General features: G+C 46.0%; 1 protein-coding gene across 3 annotated transcripts in view; it reads left to right on the forward strand.

Moving 5' to 3' along the window:
• Window positions 1–24467, forward strand: part of LOC310854411 (dedicator of cytokinesis protein 9-like) — a 134417-nt gene that overhangs the window by 78990 nt on the left and 30960 nt on the right. For all 3 annotated transcript variants that reach the window (XM_083759045.1, XM_083759043.1, XM_083759044.1), the window contains exons 14-37: window positions 144–226; window positions 1146–1268; window positions 2065–2144; window positions 3409–3596; window positions 7772–7837; window positions 8023–8115; window positions 8713–8824; window positions 8984–9102; window positions 9547–9633; window positions 9727–9816; window positions 11398–11513; window positions 12687–12756; window positions 13307–13432; window positions 13526–13597; window positions 13795–13941; window positions 15158–15241; window positions 16226–16337; window positions 16643–16821; window positions 17134–17241; window positions 17950–18064; window positions 18396–18529; window positions 20283–20397; window positions 21488–21554; window positions 22741–22788. In XM_083759045.1, the coding sequence (XP_083615171.1) occupies window positions 144–226; window positions 1146–1268; window positions 2065–2144; window positions 3409–3596; window positions 7772–7837; window positions 8023–8115; window positions 8713–8824; window positions 8984–9102; window positions 9547–9633; window positions 9727–9816; window positions 11398–11513; window positions 12687–12756; window positions 13307–13432; window positions 13526–13597; window positions 13795–13941; window positions 15158–15241; window positions 16226–16337; window positions 16643–16821; window positions 17134–17241; window positions 17950–18064; window positions 18396–18529; window positions 20283–20397; window positions 21488–21554; window positions 22741–22788 (2534 nt within the window). The remainder of the gene's footprint in view (window positions 1–143; window positions 227–1145; window positions 1269–2064; window positions 2145–3408; window positions 3597–7771; window positions 7838–8022; window positions 8116–8712; window positions 8825–8983; window positions 9103–9546; window positions 9634–9726; window positions 9817–11397; window positions 11514–12686; window positions 12757–13306; window positions 13433–13525; window positions 13598–13794; window positions 13942–15157; window positions 15242–16225; window positions 16338–16642; window positions 16822–17133; window positions 17242–17949; window positions 18065–18395; window positions 18530–20282; window positions 20398–21487; window positions 21555–22740; window positions 22789–24467) is intronic.

The following is a 24467-nucleotide window of genomic DNA, read 5'->3' on the forward strand; positions in this document are numbered from 1 at the left end:
ATTGATCACGCCTCCAGGTCTTTAGTTTACTCAAGTTATAGGGAATAAGACCTGGTACTTATAAGACACGCAAAATACAGCCCATATGTCTTATACCCTCTCCTGAATAATAATACTTAATTTCCCATCATTCCTTGGGGCAGGTGGCGCAGAAGGTGCTGAAGAACGCCAGGACGGCCTGCAGCCGACTGGGACAGTACAGAATGCCCTTCGCCTGGGCCGCCAGGTAGGGCGTCACTTCTAGGGATGTTTACTAGTTGAATAGTTGCCTAGTTTACTAGTTGAATAGTTGCCTAGTTTACTAGTCGAATAGTTGCCTAGTTTACTAGTCAACTAGTCGACTAGTTGTTTAACTACCTATTATGTAAAAAAAAAAAAAAAGAAAAACATATTTGTTTTATATTTGTACATTTAAAAACTGTACAATCTATCATTCTATCTGATCTTGAGGCATAAAAAAAACAACTAGTCAACTAGTACCAGGAAGGTCAACTAGTGGATTTACTAGTTGACTAGTTGAATAGTCGACTTAGTTGCTTAAAGCCCTACCGCCAGGTACACTGAAACACCCGTAATGCCCTTCACCTGGGCAGCCAGGTACATAACACTGGAAAAAAACCCCAATAGCATCAATAACACCCGGTGAGGTGTTACAAGGCTGCAGCTAGTGCACTTCAAATGAGTTGTTTTCAGAGAGTTGTCGTGGAGCATCTCTTGGGCCTTGAGCCGCTTGATTTATTGGTTTTCTTCTCAGACCAACTGTGGGTACTTAATTTACAACAGAGGGGGCATCTCAGGGAAGTGTTTTGCATACAAATCCAGAGCAAAGCTCTTTTCTGATGTTCTTGTTTTGGTGTGTATGTGCGTGCGAGGCAGTGGTAATTTTGACAGCAAATTTAGATTTTGTCTTGGTCTTTTTTAAAAGATTTTTTTGTTTTTACTTTTCTGCGTGCGTGCGTGTGGAACGGTGAATTGGACCTGGTGCGTGTGTGTGTGTGGGACGGTGCATTTGGAACTGTGCGTCTGTTTGTCTCTGTGTCTCCTCTCTGATAGGCCCGTGTGTCTGTCTGTTCTCTGATAGGCCCGTGTGTGTGTGTCTCTGCTCTCTGATAGGCCTGTGTATATCTGTGTCTGTTCTCTGATAGGCCCGTGTTCAAAGACGCTTCGGGGACTCTGGACAAAAGCTCCCGCTTCTCGGCGCTCTACCGACAGGACAGCAGCCGGATGTCAGACGAAGACATGTTCAAACTCCTGACGGATTTCAGGAAGTACGTTTTCTCCCCTCAGGCCCCGCCCACACCCCCCTGCTCTAACCCATTTAGGCCTGACGTCGACTCGAAATGTAAAAAAAGTCTTCTGAATGATTATATATTCAAAGATTTATTTATTTTTTCAAAAATAGCAGACCTATAAGCTCATAGCGCGCCACTCGGTGGCGCGCTATGAGCTTGTAGATCTGCTATTTTCCAATAGCTAAAGTATTACATAATGCTTAGTTCCCGCCCAGAATGGGCTAAGTCAGGGCTTCCCAAAAATAGAAATTCAACATTTGCCCCGCGACCCAAACTATAATAGTGAACATTAGCCGATCTGCTATTTTCACTACTTTTTGGTCCCGGGGAGAGACATCATGTTTCTCTTCTGGGTCACGGGCTGGATTTGTTTTGGATCCCACTGCTCTGAGCAGGTTTCTACTCAGCCCCTCCATAGCTCTGCACATCCTCAGACACATGTCTTCAGAACACTGTGAAGCCAGATATATATACTTTGCCGTCACGACCGGCGCTGAAAGTAGCTCAGCACACGTTGAATCGTGACGACTTGTAGATCTGCTATTTTCAGCTCATCACTCCGACAATGACATGTATAAATTAAGCAATATCCATGATATCCAGACCAGCACACATGGTTTGGATTATTATTATTATTATTGGATAATTCTCTCTCTCTCTCTCTCTCTCTCTACACCTCTCTCTCTCTCTACCTCTCTACACCTCTCTCTCTCTCTCTCTCTCTCTCTCTCTCTCTCTCTCTCTACCTCTCTCTCCCTCCCTGTCCTTCCAGACCTGAGAAGATGGCCAAGCTTCCAGTCCTCTTGGGGAACCTGGACGTAACCGTTGACAACGTGGCTCCAGATATGACCAGTAAGCCAGAGACCCCCCCCCCCCCCCCAGAAGCAACGATATGAGTTAAATAAAAAAACATTTGCTGTGAAAGAATATATATTCAAAGATTTGCACACATAATAAACATTTAAACATGTCGTACCCTGGTCCCCTCCTCTCCCCTCTGCTCTGAATGAGGTTAAACATGTCGTACCCTGGTCCCCTCCTCTCCCCTCTGCTCTGAATGAGGTTAAACATGTCGTACCCTGGTCCTCTCCTCTCCCCTCTGCTCTGAATGAGGTTAAACATGTCGTACCCTGGTCCCCTCCTCTCCCCTCCCCTCTGAATGAGGTTAAACATGTCGTACCCTGGTCCTCTCCTCTCCCCTCTGCTCTGAATGAGGTTAAACATGTCGTACCCTGGTCCTCTCCTCTCCCCTCTGCTCTGAATGAGGTTAAACATGTCGTACCCTGGTCCCCTCCTCTCCCCTCTGCTCTGAATGAGGTTAAACATGTCGTACCCTGGTCCCCTCCTCTCCCCTCTGCTCTGAATGAGGTTAAACATGTCGTACCCTGGTCCTCTCCTCTCCCCTCTGCTCTGAATGAGGTTAAACATGTCGTACCCTGGTCCCCTCCTCTCCCCTCTGCTCTGAATGAGGTTAAACATGTCGTACCCTGGTCCTCTCCTCTCCCCTCTGCTCTGAATGAGGTTAAACATGTCGTACCCTGGTCCTCTCCCCTCCCCTCTGCTCTGAATGAGGTTAAACATGTCGTACCCTGGTCCTCTCCTCTCCCCTCTGCTCTGAATGAGGTTAAACATGTCGTACCCTGGTCCTCTCCCCTCCCCTCTGCTCTGAATGAGGTTAAACATGTCGTACCCTGGTCCTCTCCTCTCCCCTCTGCTCTGAATGAGGTTAAACATGTCGTACCCTGGTCCCCTCCTCTCCCCTCTGCTCTGAATGAGGTTAAACATGTCGTACCCTGGTCCCCTCCCCTCTGAATGAGGTTAAACATGTCGTACCGTGGTCCCCTCCTCTCCCCTCTGCTCTGAATGAGCTTACATGTCGTATCCTGGTCCTCTCCTCTCCCCTCTGCTCTGAATGAGGTTAAACATGTCGTACCCTGGTCCTCTCCCCTCCCCTCTGCTCTGAATGAGGTTAAACATGTCGTACCCTGGTCCCCTCCCCTCTGAATGAGGTTAAACATGTCGTACCCTGGTCCTCTCCTCTCCCCTCTGCTCTGAATGAGGTTAAACATGTCGTACCCTGGTCCCCTCCCCCCTCCCCTCTGCTCTGTGTGTGCAGACTGCGTGACCTCCTCCTACATCCCCGTGAAGAACTTTGAGGGCAACGGGCCAGGCAGCGCCCTTCTGGAGGTGGAGGAGTTCGTCCCCTGCATCGCCAAGTGTTCTCAGCCCTTCACCATCTACAACAACCACCTCTACGTCTACCCAAAACACCTCAAATATGACGGGCAGAAGTCCTTCGCTAAGGTACGCCATGTTCCCAAGCTGTTGACCATAATGCAGACCGCGGCCATCTTGCCATTGAGTTAACTAGAGTGGTGCCCGTTGGAGCCTCTACAGCGGTGCCCGTTGGGCACTGGCCTACTTGGAACGATGCAAGTTGGAAATGCATGCCCCACCACCCAGATATTATGTCTGTGTCCCTTTTATGCCCGTATATGGAGTTGACTCCTCCCACTTCTAGCCCAGAGCGGCCAATGCCGTTCCTCCAGGCTTTCATTTTTTGCGCTGAAGCCTGGGTACCGAGGCTAAACGACGTCAAAATGAAAGCCTGGGTAACGAGGCTAAACGACGTCAAAATGAAAGCCTGGGTACCGAGGCTAAACGACGTCAAAATGAAAGCCTGGGTACCGAGGCTAAACGACGTCAAAATGAAAGCCTGGGTAACGAAGCTAAACGACGTCAAAATGAAAGCCTGGGTACCGAGGCTAAACGACGTCAAAATGAAAGCCTGGGTACCGAGGCTAAACAACGTCAAAATGAAAGCCTGGGTACCGAGGCTAAATGACAAATGAAAGCCTGGGTAACGAGGCTAAACGACGTCAAAATTAAAGCCTGGTTACCGAGGCTAAACGACGTCAAAATGAAAGCCTGGGTACCGGGGCTAAATGACAAATGAAAGCCTGGGTACCGAGGCTAAACGACGTCAAAATGAAAGCCTGTGTAACGAGGCTAAACAACGTCAAAATGAAAGCCTGGGTACCGAGGCTAAACGACGTCAAAATGAAAGCCTGGTTACCGAGGCTAAACGACGTCAAAATGAAAGCCTGGGTACCGAGGCTAAACAACGTCAAAATGAAAGCCTGGGTAACGAGGCTAAACGACGTCAAAATGAAAGCCTGGTTACCGAGGCTAAACAACGTCAACATGAAAGCCTGGGTACCGGGGCTAAATGACAAATGAAAGCCTGGGTACCGAGGCTAAACGATGTCAAAATGAAAGCCTGGGTAACAAGGCTAAACGACGTCAAAATGAAAGCCTGGGTAACGAGGCTAAACGACGTCAAAATGAAAGCCTGGGTACCGAGGCTAAACAACGTCAACATGAAAGCCTGGGTACCGGGGCTAAATGACAAATGAAAGCCTGGGTACCGAGGCTAAACGATGTCAAAATGAAAGCCTGGGTAACAAGGCTAAACGACGTCAAAATGAAAGCCTGGGTAACGAGGCTAAACGACGTCAAAATGAAAGCCTGGGTACCGAGGCTAAACGATGTCAAAATGAAAGCCTGGGTAACAAGGCTAAACGACGTCAAAATGAAAGCCTGGGTAACGAGGCTAAATGACGTCAAACTCACCAACGCTGTACGAAAAGCTTGAATTTAATCTTTAAGTGTTTGTTTCATAAAAATCCACTGTAGACATGTTATGAGCTACTTTGTGTCAAGCTCATGGTTTTGATCAGATGGGAATTTAAAAGAGAAAGTCCGGGGCACGGTGGCACAGTTGGTAGTGCTGTCGCCTCACAGCTAGAAGGTCCTGGGTTCGATGTGGGTGCTGGCGGCGTGTTTCCTCCATCACTCCCAATCTTCCGCCGTAGTCTGAAAACCCACCTTTTTAGACTCCATCATGGCCCATAGCACTTACCCTACCCCCTTAGATAGCATTTCTGTAGACTTAGATAGCATCTGATACAGACTTAGACTTAGATAGCATCTGATACAGACTTATAGCATGTTATGTAGACGGCACTATAATTGCATTGTATATAGTCATAGCACGCCATAGTACATATGTATAGCATAGTAGTATATATATAGTTTATATGTATAGTCTCATAATATAGATATTCCACTGTTACTTTCTTAGCTTACGCATGTTTTATGATAAATGCTTTTGTGATGTATTCCCATGCTTTTGTTCTTGATTATTGTAAATCGCTCTGGATTAAGAGCGTCTGCTAAATGCCTAAATTGTAAATTGTAAATTTCCTCCTCCGCGTCATCAGTGCCCATATACCCGAGGCTGGGTTGCCGAAAGGGACTTTCTGTATGAACCCCTGCTAAAACCCCTGCATTAGATAATTGACACAGGGGTGAAAAATGGGTTACAAAATCGTGGGATAAAAATGTGGAATTAAAAGAGAAAGTCCCCATCATAATCCACATAGGAAAGTACCTAAATTCTAACAAATGTGCCAACAACCGCAGTGCATGGCTTTGAACTGCAGGGCTAATAAATTATTATAATTTATATTCTGTCATATTCAAGTGATTCTATAAGCCGGACCAAAGCTATTTTTCATCCAATCCTCATGATCAACATTTTGGCCTCAGCAGCACCACCAGCAACATGAAACGTTTCCGCACCGCTGTCTGAAGCACTCACACGCTCGTCAATTATTATTTTATATTTTTTCATATTTTTACAGTGGTTTTATTGGGGAAAATGTAAATGCTTAACCAATTCTGACCTGAGATCAGATTCTAAAAATGTCTTCTACATCCTGACAGTTTTCTGAAAAAGCAATGTTTCTATGTCAGTCGTTCTTCGATTTTTCAAAAATAGCAGACCTACAAGCTCGTAGTGCGCCACTCGGTGGCGCGCTATGAGCTTGTAGATCTGCTGTTTTTAAATAGCTAAAGCATAACGTAACGCTAACACCAAAAGGGGTTCTCGCCCAAAATGGATTAAACTATGTTGGCTAAAGCACTCTTATCGTAATAATTAAATGTTCTTGTTAAGCTGCAGAGAGCCTTGGCAGCGTTGCCAGGTCTAGTCAGCCAAGCAGCAAAGACTGGATAATTATATTACTGCAGCTCCTGATGAATGCTGGGCCTCCTTTCCACACGGTCACACCTACGTATAGCTCTCTCTCTCTATCTCTCTCTCTCTCTCTCTCTCTCTCTCTCTCTCTCTCTCTCTCTCTCTCTCTCTCTCTCTCTCTCTCCAAATAAATGTAGCCTGAGATGTAGTAGAGTATAGGCCTGGAAGTAAAAGTACTGGCGATGGGAAATAAGGTACAAGTAGAAGACATTCTGACTTCTATGGAATCCAAATGAGTGAAATGAGTCTTGGCTACAGACACATATACAGTATGTGGCCACATTTGACTGAGGGACTGCCATTGGATTATTTTTAATCTTCGTTTTAAGATAACAGCGAGTTGAGAAAACGGGCTTGAAAAGTTCACTTCTGTGGTCTCTAACATTACACCTATAGCTACATGTTTAACCCATTCTGACCTGAGATCAGATTCTAAAAATGTCTTCTATGTTTCTATGTCAGTGGTTCTTCGATTCTTCAAAACTAGCTAAAGCATAACATAATGCTAACACCAAAAGGGGTTCCCGCCCCAAAATGGGTTAAGCATTTATTTCATTTACATGTCTTCTGTGGTCTCTAACATTACACCTACAGTAGCTACATGTTTAAGCATTTATTTCATATTTACATGTCTTCTGTGGTCTCTAACATTACACCTAGCTACATGTTTAAGCATTTATTACATATTTACATGTCGACATGCTCTGACATTTATTTCAGACATGCTCTAGTATGTGAAGAGTCTGCCTGTGCTATTAACTCATTTTGGATATAAAAAAAAAGCTTTTTCTCTGGAACATTGCAGTTTGTTAGTCTCTCTCTCTCTCTCTCTCTCTCTCTCTCCCTCTCTATCCTGAGATGCCCTTTCTTTTGTTGAAGAAATGTGTTGAGAGGAGTACAGTACTTTTCCATTGGTTTGTCACGTCATGGCTCTTTCCCACGCTGTACCTTTTTGTCCATGTCTCTCCTGTCCTCCCGTCCGTCTCCTGTTACCCCCCCATGTCTCTCCTGTCCTCCCGTCCGTCTCCTGTTACCCCCCCATGTCTCTCCTGTCCTCCCGTCCGTCTCCTGTTACCCCCCCATGTCTCTCCTGTCCTCCCGTCTCCATGCCCCCCCCCCCATGTCCTCCCTGTCCTCCCGTCCGTCTCCTGTTACCCCCCCATGTCTCTCCTGTCTTCCCGTCTGTCTCCTGTTACCCCCCCATGTCTCTCCTGTCCTCCCGTCCGTCTCCTGTTACCCCCCCATGTCTCTCCTGTCCTCCCGTCCGTCTCCTGTTACCCCCCCATGTCTCTCCTGTCCTCCCGTCCATCTCCTGTTATGTCCCCCCTGTCCTCCCGTCTCCATGTCCTACCTGTCCTCCCGTCTCCATGTCCTCCAGGCCAGGAACATTGCAGTCTGTATTGAGTTCAAGGACGCTGACGAGGAAGACGCTCAGCCCTTAAAGGTACAACAAACACACACACAACGACATACTGGTGATGTCACTGCTCATTTACAGTGTGTCAGCATAACTCTGATGGAAAAGGACTTATTGTGTCACTGCCTTTATCTCTCTATCGTTCTCTATCTCTGCTCTCTCTCTCTCTCTCTCTCTCTCTCTCTCTCTCTCTCTCTCTGTGTGTGTTGTAGTGCATCTACGGGCGTCCAGGGGGCGCTCTCTTCACCAAGCAGGCCTACGCAGCGGTCCTTCACCATCAGCAGAATCCAGAGTTCTATGATGAGGTAGAGACATACGTTACCGCCGTGAAATCTCTGCATTTGACCCATTAGTCCAGCAGCCGAGAAGGGGGGGGGGGTGGGGGGGGGGGGGGGTCACAAGAAACCCCTATGAAAAAATTGCCCAATAGTGACAGCCGGTCAGCAAGTGGATTCATGAATGTATGAATATAGACCATATTTTAGGTCAATAAAAAAGACTATCACTATATACCAAATTTCCCACTTTAAACAAAAGAAGCCTGTCGGCTGCCGGACTTCATCTCTTATGGCAACGAGAGAAAACTGTCATGATTTAGAAGACATTTGTAGAATCGAGCTCAGGTCTAAATTAATCGTCGTTTTTCGTTTTATCAATGCCAATGTCATCCAGTAGGCTCCCAGACCACATGCAGTAGTAGGTGGATAAGATGGGCTTGATAAGTAACCTAGCCAAGGAGCGGTGAGCTGCAGCCATGCCGCGGCTTCGCAAATCCTCACCAGAAATGCTCCACAGATGTTCAACCTGAGACGTTTTCTCCGTATCGGCGGGCTGAGCCAGCCCAGCAACAATGTGACTGCGTGTTGTGTTTATTTTCCCCCGTTTCTCTCGTTTTATCCAAGATAAAGATAGAGTTGCCGACGCAGCTCCACGAGAGGCACCACCTGCTCTTCAGCTTCTTCCATGTCAGCTGTGACAGCAACAGCAAGAAGAAGGACCTGGTGGAGAGCCCAGGTACTGCAGCCTCCCACCCGCTTCCATTGTTATGTTATGTTAATAAGAAGGACCTCAATGTATGAATGAATGAACCATTGTGCTTTGAGCACTTGGAAAAGCGCTATAAAAATGCAATGTATTATTATTATTATTACATTATTTTGTGCTGGTCCACAGTGGGTTCAGCGTGGCTACCTCTGCTGAGAGACGGCCGGGTCATCATGAACGAACAGCACATGTCGGTGGCCTCCAACCTGCCCCCAGGATACCTGAGCAACCAGGACGGCCTCGGGAAGGTAAGGACCAACCTGCCCCCAGGATACCTGAGCCAACCCATTTTGGGGCGGGAACCCCTTTTGGTGTTTTAATGTTATGTTATATTATGTTATAATTTAGCTATTGAAAAATAGCAGATCTACAAGCTATGAGCTTGTAGGTCTGCAATTTATTTTTATCGTGAAAATGTGCCTGAAATCTTTGAATATATGTTCTTTCAGAGCGAGTTTTTAACTCAAATCTTTGCTACTGAGAGGGTCCCTGGAACTACATGTTTTCAGATGGGGTTCAGTGGCCAATGTCATATATATTTGGGGTTCCTTGACATGAATATGTTTGAGAACAACTGACATAGAAACATGTTTTTTTCAGATTTTTTTGTAATTTCGACGTCTGGTCTAAATGGGTTAAATACGTAGCAGTTGATTGATACACATTTATTTTATGTTTGTTTGTCATTTCAGCACTCGGGCCCGGAGCTCAAGTGGGTCGACGGAGGAAAGCCCCTGTTCAAGGTCTCCACTCACCTGGTGTCCACTGTCTATACCCAGGTATCTGACACACACACGCATGCAAGAACACGCACACGCGCACGCACGCACGTACACACGTGTCTCATCCTTCTATCGCTGTGTGTGTTTCAGGACCAACACCTCCATAACTTCTTCCACCACTGTCAGAGTATGGAGAGCTCAGAGCAGGCTTCAGAGGGAGAGCTGGTCAAATACCTGAAGGTACAAATACACTTTATTAATTATTATTATTATTATTATTATCGCTGGAGCGAGCACACACCAGTTCTCTACAATACAGTTTAGGTTAATTCCGCTTCAAAATTCCACCACCTTTTTTCGCCATAAAAAACTAAACAAAACATCTTGGATAATTAATGCTATGGCAATATTAAGAATGCCTTTATACAGCCAATGCTGCAGCCCCATTCGCCATGTCGGATCATAATGTTGTTCATTTAATGCCCACATATAATAAGTCACTGCTTAAAAGCAGTAAAACCACAAGTTAAAACTATGTATGTGTGGAACAACGATGGCATCCAAACACTACAGGGATGTATTTGTTGCACTGACTGGAGCCTCTTCTATAGCTTAGACTCGGAGGCTACAGATACTATGACAGAGTATTATACTCAGTATATTAAGTTCTGTAAAGACTAACCCTATACATTTCAAGGGAAATTCAAGAGAGCACAGTTAAGAAGGTATGTAGCGTATGTTAGTGTTCTATAGAGTGATCTTGGAAAGCCTGTGGTCAGGTTTGGCATCACAGTTTGGTTCGGTAATCTCTCAGTGCAACTGAGGTCCAAATTGTTCAGATTGGTGCAGACTGCAGGGAAGATCGTAGGGGAGTTGTCTTACCAACTATGATCTCCCCTGCAGTCTATTTATGAGCAGGCTGTACTAAAACAGGCTGTTGGTGATATTACCCATGTTTATAAATGGAGAGTTTGTACTTCTGCCCTCTGGGAGAAGGTGCAAAGAACCAAAATGGAAGTACATCAGGTTTAAAAAATCGTTTGTACCAGCATCAACTAAAATGTTGAACGAGGCTCTGAAACAGCAGTGACTGAGAGAGGTTAGATTATCCATACTATACTGTTATCCATTGTTTGTCATTGATGTTTTATGTGGCTGCAGCTGGGGTGATGTTTTATGTGTGGCTGCAGCTGGGGTGATGTTTTATGTGTGGCTGCAGCTGGGGTGATGTTTTATGTGTGGCTGCAGCTGGGGTGATGTTTTATGTGTGGCTGCAGCTGGGGTGATGTTTTATGTGTGGCTGCAGCTGGGGTGATGTTTTATGTGTGGCTGCAGCTGGGGTGATGTTTTATGTGTGGCTGCAGCTGGGGTGATGTTTTATGTGTGGCTGCAGCTGGGGTGATGTTTTATGTGTGGCTGCAGCTGGGGTGATGTTTTATGTGTGGCTGCAGCTGGGGTGATGTTTTATGTGTGGCTGCAGCTGGGGTGAAAGCCACACATTTCCCTTGTGGACAATAAAGTTGACCTTGACCATCCTACTACTTCCATGGTAGAAATGTAGTTCCAACTTCAACATATTCAGCTTTATGCAGTTATTGCTTGTATTCTACACAAATGTTACCTTTAATATTAGGAGTCTGGGAAAGGGGGCATTTTTCACAGACCACATCTACCTTTAGTATAAGTATATAGTTTACATCTGTAATGTTGAGAAAACATGTTTTCTGAAGTTTAAAGTGTTTTACTAATGCAATACAATTGTAAATGAATTTAACTGAAAGAACATATTGCACAATATGTGCTTTCTCTCTCTGTTTCCAGAGCCTTCATGCCATGGAGGGTCATGTGATGGTCAACTTCCTGCCCACCATCCTCAACCAGCTGTTCCGTGTTCTGACCAGAGCCACGCACGAGGACGTGCACGTCAACGTCACCAGGCACGCACTCACACACGTGCACGCGCGCACACACACACGTACATGACTCATGCTTATCTGGCTTCTGGGCAGGAACCATAGACTGTAAAAAAAAATATGGACAAAGCGTTCTCCGGGTCTGATATGGACGTAAGATGAAGCCTGTCAGTTCTTGAATTGTAAATCGCCATCTTTCTAGATCCGTTTGGGCCCAGCTGGCCATTGGCTGGCCCAGACAACGAGGCGGGACTTCCCCCCTTCTTCTTCGTTGGTTTTTATTTTTGACTCGAGCGGGGGGTGGATCCCGATCATAGACTGTAAAGGTAGCCCTCAGAACATACTCTACTTTATGGTCATGTTTTTAATAAATGGGACCATAATTTTCCAAAAAGAATATTATGACATTATAAATGAGACTTTAAACTAGTGACTGGAAGCAGAAAGTATTCATGACCATGTTTATTAAGGTAATACAGTCTAGGTGAAGTTGGGCCCAAATACATGGACCTCTAGGTTTTTTGGGCCCAATGACAGCGCCACAACAGGCCATTATATGAACTTTCAGGAAGTCAGGATTTCCTACTGGCTTCAGACACTATTGGCTTCACTGCCCCCCTGGCGGGAACCCCTTTCTTTTTGTGTTTAAGCAATATTTTATACTTTAGCTGTTGAAAAATAGCAGATCTACAAGCTCGTAGTGTGGCACCGAGTGAGCTTGTAGGTCTGCTATTTTTGAAAAATCGTGAAAGTGTGGCGCAAATCTTTGAATATCACAAAGAACGTTTTTAACTCAAATCGTTGCTTCCAGGGGGTGCTTGAAACAACATATTTTCAGATCGGGGATCGGTGGCCAATTACATATAATTTTCCGGGTCCTTGACATGAAATATTGAGCACCACTGATATAGAAACATGGGTATTTTAGAAAACTCAGTCAGGATTTAGAAGATACTTTTTTTAATTTCGACGTCAGGTCTAAATGGGTCAAATTGTCTGTAGTTTGACTTCTATTCCACTACATTTCAGAGGCAAATATGTTACTTTTAACTCCGCTAAATATGATTTGACAACTTTAGTTACTAATTACAAAACATACAATAACCACTCCATCTCCTGAGCTACTGCTGTTGATTTTGTTGTATTTGTACACCGTTTTGTACAAACAGGTATAAGACAATGTCCTTCTCTGTTCAGGGTGATGGTCCATGTTGTCGCACAGTGCCACGAAGAAGGACTGGAACACTATCTGAGATCCTATGTCAAGGTTTGACATCTTTATTTTAGTCCCATGGCCATCATCCACAAACATCAGTAACTTCACTACAATGGAAACATTTATTTGGAAGGACAATGCTTGTTGTGTGTCATCACAGAATGCTAATCATAGGGTTGTGTGTGGGAGAGAGTGCATAGTTTTCACCTTTGTGTGTCCACTGTATGTATGTACATATGTTTTTCACCAGCTCAGTGGCCTTGTGGTTAGTTTCAGGCTGGACACCGGCCTGAAACCACCGGCCTGGGAGGTCGGGGGTTTGATCCCCGGCCGGGTCATACCAAAGACTGTAAAAATGGGACCCAATGCCTCCCTGCTTGGCACTCAGCATCAATGGGTTGCCTTGGGTTGGACTGGGGGGTCAAATCAACTAATCAAATGATTCCCGAGCACGGCACGGCTGCAGCTCACCGCTCCTTGGCTGCGGCTCACCGCTCCAAGAGAGAGATGGGTCAAATGCGGAGAACAAATGTAACTGCGGTAACGTGTGTGACAAATTGTATGACTTTGACTTTTGACTTTTTTTTCCCTCTGTTCACAGTTTGTTTTCAAGCCAGAGGCCTACTCTTCCAGCAGTGTTAAGACAGTTCACGAGGAGCTGGCTAAGGCTATGACAGCTATACTCAAACCCTCCACAGACTTCCTCACGAGCAACAAGCTTCTGAAGGTACGTACTGGCTAGTTTCTATCTAGATTAATCATTGTTATTGTACTGAATAATTAATTTGTAATTTACGACCATTCTGTGCCTGTGTTGCAGTACTCGTGGTATTTCTTTGAAGCTCTGATGAAGTCCATGGCTCAGCACCTGATTGAGAGCGGAAAGGTCAAGGTAGGGCTTGATCTGATTTGACTTCTCTTCTCTTCTCTTCTCTTCTCTTCTCTTCTCTTCTCTTCTCTTCTCTTCTCTTCTCTTCTCTTCTCTTCTCTTCTCTTCTCTTCAGAAAACTGTCAGGATGCAGAAGACATTTTTAGAATCTGATCTCAGGCCAGAATGGGTTAACTATTTCCTCTCCCCTCCTCCTGCAGCTGTCCAGGAGCCAGCGGTTCTCCGTGTCGTTCTACCACGCGGTGGAGACCCAGGTCCTCATGCTGATGCCTCACATCACCCAGAAGTACAAGGACAACCTGGACGCCGCTCGCAACGCCAACCACAGTCTGGCCGTGTTCGTCAAGGTTCGCTTCCGTTCCGTCCCCGTGGCAGCGTTTGTTGACCTGCAAGGCGCAGTGTTGATTTTGACAGCACATTTAGATTTTAGTTTTAGTCATATAGTCTCGTCTCGTCTCATTTAGTTTTAGTCATATTTTGGAATGTTTTAGTGTTAGGCTAGTATTAGTCGTCTAAATATCATACGATTTTTGAGGGAGTTCCAGGGGGTCCCCATGCTAAATGATAGTTGGGAACCAAGTGGACCATTATGGGTCTGTAACTCTGAGAGTGTACAAAATGTTACATTTGTACTGTAAGTTTATAAATTCCTTCAAATGTCCGGGGTTTTACACGTACAGTATCTGTACACTCACAGACCATTCAGACCAATGTGTATTACAATGCACGTTCAATGGTTCATAGTGGAAAAAAGGTGGACTTTCAGCCTGAACCCCGGAATGTGTATTATTCATAACTCTGCATGCGCGCTGACAGCACTGGCGCTGCTGCTCCGCTGTCTGCAGATAGACTGTTGTGTTGTCCATTTGTCTGTCAGCTCTCCGTGAGGAGAAATGCCAAAGAACTATCTCATCATTGACATGCAGAAAAAGTAGGCTACTGTTTTCTTAGCTTGACTGACCAATGAGAAGCAGATTGTATTGTCTGCAAAGGAACTGTGTCTGTCACAAATAAAAGTTGTGTAGTGCAAGCCCATGTCAACAACACAGACAAGGCAGCAGTGCGCGAGACGAGTCCTTCTGCAAATTATATTGACCGAATATTATTTTGTACAAACATACAAGCATTCAGGTTCTCAAACCTTTTAATTTCATGGACCCCCATCACTCTGAGAGTAATACCAAATGGACCCATAAGCGTCCCATTTGATTCCATTTGTACAGTATCAGAGTTAAAAGTTATATAAAAGGGTCCATTTGGTTCCATTTGTACTATTACACTCTCAGAGTTACCTATAATGGGTCCATTTGGAACCCCGTCAAGGAACCATGAGGGTCCCTGGATCACACCTTTGAGAGCCACTGCTTTAAATAAATACATAACTAATATAGAGCATATTTGATGAAATTTAGGCGCATCTTTAGGAAATCTTCTCTTATGGGGGAATATATTTCCAAACGGGGGTCTGTGGGCTGATTATGGTGTCAATTTGGGGGCCCTTGACATGAAAAGGTTTGGGAACCACTGACTGACCGTACTGTGTGTTGTCTTGTCTTCACACAGCGCTGTTTCACCCTCCTGGACAGAGGCTTCGTGTTCAAACAGATCAACAACTACATGAACTGCTTTGTACCCGGAGACCCCAAGGTTAGCAAGACTGTTAGCATGTTTCAACATATGGAGACCCCAAGGTTAGCAAGACTGTTAGCATGTTTCTACATATGCAGACCCCAAGGTTAGCAAGACTGTTATGTTTCTACATATGGAGACCCCAAGGTTAGCAAGACTGTTAGCATGTTTCAACATATGGAGACCCCAAGGTTAGCAAGACTGTTAGCATGTTTCTACATATGGAGATCCCAAGTTTAGCAAGACTGTGCTGTTTCTACACTCATACCCGGGAGAGCTACTGCTCTCTTTATCATTCACTAAACTCACCACACAGCTACTGCTGTTGTCCTGCGACGTCCCCTTATCATTCACTAAACTCACCCCACACAGCTACTGCTGTTGTCCTGCGACGGCCCCTTATCTTTCACTAAACTCACCCCACACAGCTACTGCTGTTGTCCTGCGACGTCCCCTTATCATTCACTAAACTCACCCCACACAGCCACTGCTGTTGTCCTGCGACGTCCCCTTATCATTCACTAAACTCACCCCACACAGCTACTGCTGTTGTCCTGCGACGTCCCCTTATCATTCACTAAACTCACCCCACACAGCTACTGCTGTTGTCCTGCAACGTCCCCTTATCATTCACTAAACTCACCCCACACAGCTACTGCTGTTGTCCTGCGACGGCCCCTTATCATTCACTAAACTCACCCCACACAGCCGCCAGATTTTATTTGTACTACTGAATCAAATTAGTGTTTACTTTTTACCGAGTCTCAAGTGAGAAAAGCAAGGACAGAGTGGTGCTGGCTGATGACGTATCAGCAACAACGTGGCTGCGTGACAGGAGACGTTATGAAATACTGAGTGACAAATCAGTGACAAATCAGATTCACGGAACGCAGCGACTCAGGCAGGAACCCACTCCCAGGCTAACATTAGAGAGGATGGCGTTGTTGGCTAGATACAAGTCATGATCTACTTTCTGTGCGTTCTGTCCGTCTGTCCCAACAGACGCTGTATGAGTTCAAGTTTGAGTTCCTGCGTGTGGTGTGCAACCACGAGCACTACGTCCCTCTCAACCTGCCCATGCCCTTCGGGAAGGGCAGAATTCAGAGATTCCAAGGTAAACGCTTTCATCTGCCTGGAGAGGTTCCATGGTATGCAGCATGCTAGTGGCAACACTTCAAAACACACAAAGCTAAACATGTCAGCAGCAGTATATTCTGTATTTAATGTATTTTTAGATGGACCTTCATCACAGCATTAATATTATACTAACCTGGCATCACCAGTCTTTCCACCTCAGAGGAAAATGATTTAGAAGGCATTTTGTAGAATCGTCCTTGGGTCTAAAGTAAAAACATCTGAGTACTTCATTCGCCACTGACTGACCGTGGCAGCCGTCCGTCCGTCCGTCCATCCATGCAGACCTCCAGCTGGACTACTCTCTGACGGACGACTTCTGTCGCAACCACTTCCTGGTGGGTCTGCTGCTCCGAGAGGTGGGCGGGGCGCTGCAGGAGCTGCGGGACGTGCGTCAGATCGCCACACAGGTGCTGAAGAGTCTGATGATCAAACACACCTTCGACGACCGCTACGCTGCCAAGGTGAGTCCACACCCCCTTCCAAGCAGTGTCGTTTTCGTCGACTAAAACTAAGACGAGAAATGTTCGTCGACTACCTTCTTTCACTGACGAAAACTAAATGGAAACTACGTGAAAACTAAGCTATGATGACTAAAACTAAGACTAATTAATACTGACAATTTCGTCAAGAAATACAAACTATAGACTAAAATGTTAGGAAGGGACTAGTGGACAAGAGATCCAGTATAAGTAAAAGACAAGTCATTTTACACTTGGTTGCATGCTGAAAATAGCAGATCTACAAGCTAATACAGTGTGTTTGGGTCTCTACAGAACCAGCAGGCCAGACTGGCCACTCTCTACCTCCCTCTGTTTGGACTCCTTCTGGACAACGTCTACAGGCTCAACGTGAAGGAGGCAGCAGCCCTCAACAACAACAGGGTAAGGCTGACACCTGGTGGCTGATCGCTGAATAGCATCCATCCACACAGGTATATTAAAAAAGAAAGATTTTATGAAGATAAAACCAGAAAGATGCACTAGTAAGTGCTATGTGGGTTTGAGAGGCAATGATTAATGTAAACTATACAGTAGTATAGCCAAGTTGGCACTATTAAGCACTATTAAGTTGTCCGTTTTCAATTAGGATAAAACCATAAAAAAGCACTGGTTTAGATCAGGGTCCTCCATTTTCAATTCATCAGAGCATTTAAAGACGTACAAATAATTAGACACTTCTATGCAAAGAAATAAATCATCTCATACACGGTTAGAAAAACGAGAAGGTACAGTACACAAATAGGGGAGGGGGACTTTAACTATTTTACAGGGGACATTTTGGAATTGCAGCCGCCCGTAAGTGCTCTGCTTTGAGAGCGGTTTTGAAGGAGTCTAGGGATCAACATTTCTTAACGGCTGTTGGTAGGGTGTTCCACATATTGGTGGCGTAGGAGCGAAATTAATTTAACCCCCTTGTTTGAGACGAATCTGAGTTGAACGCAGTCTGTGGAACTCTCTGGGTGTTGTGTGGTTTATTCGTGCCTGCTATCTCGCTCTCTCTGCTTTGTGTTGGTAGAACTCTATCTCTCTCTCTCTCTGCTTTGTGTTGGTATCTCTCTATCTCTCTCTCTCTATGCTTTGTGTTGGTAGAACTCCAGAGAAGACTCTCTGGTTCCTGTTAACCCCATGATGGCCACTCCTCAGAAGCCCAGCTGTGTTGAAAACGCTCTCCATAAGGACGTGTTTGGGGTCATCTCTGGAACAGGTAATAGCCTTGATTTTGTGTTGTGGCCTCTACACAGCCTCCCCTCACACCTCCACTCTGTTCTGTGTCCTCCACACAGCCTCCCCTCACACCTCCACTCTGTTCTGTGTCCTCCACACAGCCTCCCCTCACACCTCCACTCTGTTCTGTGTCCTCCACACAGCCTCCCCTCACACCTCCACTCTGTTCTGTGTCCTCCACACAGCCTCCCCTCACACCTCCACTCTGTTCTGTGTCCTCCACACAGCCTCCCCTCACACCTCCACTCTGTTCTGTGTCCTCCACACAGCCTCCCCTCACACCTCCACTCTGTTCTGTGTCCTCCACACAGCCTCCCCTCACACCTCCACTCCCAACATGAGCGCCAGTGTCCACCACGCAGACTCCAGAGGTTCCCTGGTCTCCACCGACTCTGGAAACTCCCTGCTGGAGAAGAGCAGCGACAAGACCAACTCCCTGGAGAAGGTATAGAGACGACAAAACACCTCTCTCTAAAATTCTATCTAAAATGTTTATATTTGTGCGTGCGTGTGTGTGTGTGTGTGTGTGTGTGTGTGTGTGTGTGTGTGTGTGTGTCTGTGTCTGTGTCTGTGTGTACGTGTGCGTGCAGGTGAATCAGGTTGGTTTCAAGAATGTGCGTGCATATTTCCAAACCTACACTCCTGTACGCCAATGTTGTGTCTGTAAAGAGAGGATTTTGTCGTTTTACACCACTGGCTACTAGTAGTAGCAGCAAGTAGTGGGTGAGGTTAGGTTAAGGTTAGGTTTAGGCATAGTTTCACTGAGGTTAGGCTTAGGGTTATATGTTTGGATATAGTTTAACTGAGGTTAGGCATAGTTTTTGTGAGGTTAGGATTAAGGTTAGGTTTAGGCATATAGTTTTACTGAGGTTTAGGTCCAAATGAACACAGCACAGCCCCACCGACACAATATTCACCTCCTGTACTATGTTGTCATTTTGACTGCACCCTTTGGGTGTCCTACCCTCCCTGTGGCTCCCTGGCCTCCGTCCGTCCTCCTGAACCGTCCGTCCTCCTGACCGCAGCAGAGGGACAGGTTTGCCATCAGGAGGCATTCGGTCAACGTGCCGGTTATTCTCGCCGAGCCTCCTCTGTGGGGCCGCATGGGCGGCTGCCCCCCCTCCTCTCTGGCCCCGCCGGGGGGGCGCGCGGCCACCGCCACCATGAAGCGCTTCACCATGGACTTCTCTCTGCTCTCCTCCTCCACCCACGGCCCACTGCCCCCCTCCTCCTCCACCCTCCTGCACCACCCGCTGCCCCCCCTGCACCACCACCACCACCGCCCGGGGAGCGGTGGCGCTGAGGCCGCCGCGGCCACTGAGGGAGCCGCGGCCACTGCCACGCAGTCCCAAGGGCTGGAGGCAAATAACCCTGAAGATACCCCCATCCAAGTATTCTGTTTGAACCCTCTCTCCCCACCGGCACCATACCTTGTTGGGATTTGTAAAGAGTTCAGCAAACTACTGTTTGACAGTTTAAGACCTATGTTTCTATGTCAGTGATGCTCAACCCTTTTTCATGTCAAGGACCCCCAGAATTATCTGTATTTGGTCGCGGACCCCCCCCATCTGAAAATACCAGGGACACCCCTGAGTGTGGAACTATAGCGGCCCTCTCCATCGTCAACGTTGCCCCACCCAGGCTGATGTATAGTTTGCAGATCTCTTTACAAACGGTCTCTTCTCCAGAGTGTCCCACGTGAGGGAATAGACTGTGTGCCGTGCTCTGCCCTCCTCCGTTCTATGCTTTGTGGATGTGAGTGACTGACGGAGGTGAAAAGGACACATCCTATACAGCTGTCTCTTCAGAGTAAACCCTGCACCATCCGATGTCGTTACAGTCACACCATCCCTCTTCTGCTCACAGAAAAGAAAGACGACATTTCATATAATTATATGAAGATGGGTCTTTGCCGTGGCATTTCAACTTATCTTTCAAATGCATGTTTCTGTGACTGTGCATTGATTGAACTAGCTTCTCTCTCTCTTTCTCTCTCACACACACACCATCTCTCAACACACACATACACATGTGCACGCGCGCATGTGCGAGGTGCACAAGCACACTCACAGACTCACACAGACACGCACACGTGCACACACTCTCTCTCTCTCTCTCTCTCTCTCACACACACACACACACACTCACTCTTTCTCTCTCTGTCTCTCACCTCCCCCTGTTCTCTCTCCGTTCCTCAGAACCAGTGTGCGTCGGCTCTCGGCAGCACGCTGCTGCGCTGCGACAAGCTGGACCGCGACGAGATCAGGAACCTGCTCATGTGTTTCCTGCACGTCCTCAAGAGCATGTCGGAGGGTACGTTGGACTGTCAAGGTTTCAGGAAGACACCCTAAATACAAAGCAAACAGCCAGCAGGCACGGCCAGGACCTGGACGAATTAGTGACGTCTCTATTGGGGCCAAATCAGGTCAAACCAAGACTAGTCAGATCTGGCCCGGAATATCACCTGATTTCAACCAACATAAATTCTGCCCACTAAGACGGACGTCCCTGGATGAATCGGAGAGAGTCCGATCGAGGCCAGATCAACTTAAGTCTTATCATAACTAGTCAGATCTAGCCCAGAATAAGCTATATTATTAAGACGTCCTGGAAATGACGTAAAGATCATCCCCATATGGGCTGTGATCTGGCCTGGTCCTTGAAATGACGTAAAGATCATCCCCATATGGGCTGTGATCTGGCCTAGTCCTGAACTTAAAGATCATCCCCATATGGGCTGTGATCTGGCCTAGTCCTGAACTTAAAGATCATCCCCATAATGGGCTGTGATCTGGCCTAGTCCTGAACTTAAAGATCATCCCCATATGGGCTGTGATCTGGCTTAGTCCTGAACGTAAAGATCATCCCCATATGGGCTGTGATCTGGCCTAGTCCTGAACGTAAAGATCATCCCCATAATGGGCTGTGATCTGGCCTAGTCCTGAACTTAAAGATCATCCCCATATGGGCTGTGATCTGGCCTAGTCCTGAACTTAAAGATCATCCCCATATGGGCTGTGATCTGGCCTAGTCCTGAACGTAAAGATCATCCCCATATGGGCTGTGATCTGGCCTAGTCCTGAACTTAAAGATCATCCCCATATGGGCTGTGATCTGGCCTAGTCCTGAACGTAAAGATCATCCCCATATGGGCTGTGATCTGGCCTAGTCCTGAACGTAAAGATCATCCCCATATGGGCTGTGATCTGGCCTACAGTAGTCCTGAACGTCACCGGAGTCATCATAACGTAATTTGGCTTGCTGGGCATCATTGCACATAACTTTCACAACAAGGGGTCTAATGAAAAACTGTCACCTCATGAACACAAAAACTGGACAAAAAATACAAAAACCATGGCACTCCATCTTTAACGTTATTGTTGTGTCTTTCTTTGTCCCCCAGAGGCCTTGTTCACATACTGGAACAAAGCGACTCCCTCAGAACTGATGGACTTCTTCACATTAGTGGAGTAAGTAAAGTGGCCCAAACATAATGTCAGATACATTTCCAACATGACAGAGAGATGTTTTCATAATGCATAATCTAAATAGTGTGTCCTCCTCCTGTCTTTGGGTTGCCGTGGAAATGATGGAGGTGGAGGTGATGAGTTTAGTTCAGTGGTGCCCAAACATTTCATCCTGTGACTCAAAAGAGTCTCCCCGGAGACCCAAACTAGTGAGATCAGCTATTTTTAATTTTTCTAATTTATAAAATGTAGTAGATTTTTATTTTTATTTTTTTCATTGAATTACTGGAGAAAAAAAACTTTTTTGAATTTGTTTTTGACTGAGGTTTGAAATAATAATAAAATATAAACAAAATGTAGAGACAAAATAATGAAGGGACCCAATAGTAGCCTGGGGTCCACCTATGATTTCTATGGGAAATAGTAGCCTGGGTTCCACCTATGCTTTCTATGGGAAATAGTGTTTTAGAGCAGGGGTAGGCAACCTTAGGCACCAGTGCCAACATTGGCACAAAGGGGGGTGATCACTGGCACACAAGTGTGTGAGAGAGTATTTTTGGTTTAAAATAAACAAAACAAAAAATATATAGTCAAATGAATGAAGTCTCTAGAGTTTAGAGTTTTATTAGGATTTGTATGTACAGTAAATTACATCCTGCACATTCTACATTCATTAAAACTCTGAACTCTGACTGGGGAGGGAGTCTTGGACTCTTGGATATAGGTGGGTTATTCTTCAGAGTGAAATAAAATATTAAATATTAAAAAGAAGGAAAAATGTTATATTCGTGGACAATCACGAATAATCACTATGTTGAATATGTGGTGTCATTAATGTCGATATGGCACACTGGCTATCGAGAAAATAAAAACATGGCACTTAATTTTACCAGCCATGTGTACTGTGTGTGTATGAACGTGCGTACAGTCCACAACCAATGGAAACCAAAAGGCTTTGAGTATCTGCCGATACCGATTTTATTATTTTTCTAATATGATATGGATATAATACGGATACTAGTGATGTCCCCATCATGCTTTTTTTTGCTTCCAATCCGATTCCGATCATTTGAAAATGACGCGATCGCCCCCCGGTTTCCAATCACGTGATTGGATCGGGACGACCCTAGTTCAGACACATGAGGAAGAGATTAATGTTGTGATGCGTTGTTGTGGTTGTGTGTTGCAGGGTGTGTCTGCATCAGTTCAGATACATGGGGAAGAGATTCATCGCCAGGTACAGTGAACTTTGACCTACAGTGAACTTTGACCTGCTGAGGTGAAAATCTGCAGAGTCGCCCTGTTTGAACCGCTGAGTTATCGGTCGTTGATAACAAAAGATAATAATAATTCTGTTGTTGCCTAAAAACCTAAACCGACACGACAGCAAACAACACAACACGACACACATTAGGGGTGGGCGATATCGTGATTAACTGGATCAGCACCAGTGCTACAGTATAGTGGCCGCTAGCGCGCCAGTGCCAGGTGTTTTTGAAAAAACTCCTAAAATGGCCTACAATCAGCTCCGGTTCAAACACTAGTAAACCTCTGCTAGCTATTTCACAGGTCAGGAGGAGAGGTGATCCGATCGGGGAATAATTGTTTTTGTCACATCTAAGTCAAATAAAAGTCTAATCAAGCCCCGAATATTGTGATATTATATGTTTCCATATCGCCCACCCCTAATGCATAGATCATAGATTTACACGCACACACACACACACGCACACACACTCGACCCCTCTTATTTATTTTAACCCCTTGTTCTTGTGTTTTATTGGCTGTAACGCTGCTGTTGTGTGGTTAATTCCGCTGGGCCCTGGGGCCCCTCCTGCATGTGGGTAAGAGCTCTCTGCCTCTGTCTCTCTCTGCCTCTCTCTCTCTCTCTCTCTCTCTCTCTCTCTCTGCCTCTCTCTCTCTGCCTCTCTCTCTGTCTCTTTGTTTATCTTGAGCTGTGTGCATGGCGCTGCCATTTCCTTCCCCTCCTATTGGCCAAGACAGTCTCCCTCTACCACGGCTAAGGAAAAGCCACGCGGTTCTACCAGCGTACTGCTGTCGCTTAGTCCTTAACTCGTTCCGCGCTGACGTTTAAGGTCACAAAAAGCCGCAGACTGACCGCCCCAACAATCTCATCAGCTTTGCGAGCTGATAGATCGGGTATTCTTCTGGCCCGGCGATATGCCGTCATACCGCCAACGTCGAGCAGAAATCGGAGTGGAGTTTCAGTGCATTGCATGTGTTCCCACCCAGTCACTGTCACTGGCCGTCTGCTGTATGCTATGTTTGGCTGTTTTGTGTTGCCCTCCATGAATCCACCAGTACGTTAACAGTATAGGGCCCTTCATCTTGGCACCAACCATCCACACTCCACATTATTGCCTTGTAGATAATTTTGCATTCCTAAAGGAATCACTTCATCACTTTTCAACTTACTGTGACTGTGGCACATCAGAAACCCGTCCACCAGTGACATCAGATTTATTAAAAAAAAATATATATATATGCCGGGGCTTAAAAAGGTCCAGAGCCTGCCTTTGCTGCATGTCCCCCCCCCCCCTGTCTCTCCCCCTTTCCTGTCCAAACATTACTGTACTGAGTGTACTCTATCAGATTTGTATTATTGTGAGAATGATGGCTTCCATTATCACATTGCAACTTTTCAGGAATAGAAACTCTGTGGTTTCTATTAGCTTGGATTCCCCATCGATGTTGTCACTGGTGGACGGGTTTCTGAACTGGCCACAGCCCTCCTATGAGACACAGACTGGTTTCTGAACTGCCCACAGCCCTCCTATGAGACACAGACTGGTTTCTGAACTGCCCACAGCCCTCCTATGAGACACAGACTGGTTTCTGAACTGCCCACAGCCCTCCTATGATGACACAGACCGAGTAGGAAAAGAATTGTGGTAT

The sequence above is a fragment of the Protomyctophum parallelum genome (assembly GCF_964188405.1).
Source record: "Protomyctophum parallelum genome assembly, chromosome: 23".
Taxonomy (NCBI): domain Eukaryota; kingdom Metazoa; phylum Chordata; class Actinopteri; order Myctophiformes; family Myctophidae; genus Protomyctophum; species Protomyctophum parallelum.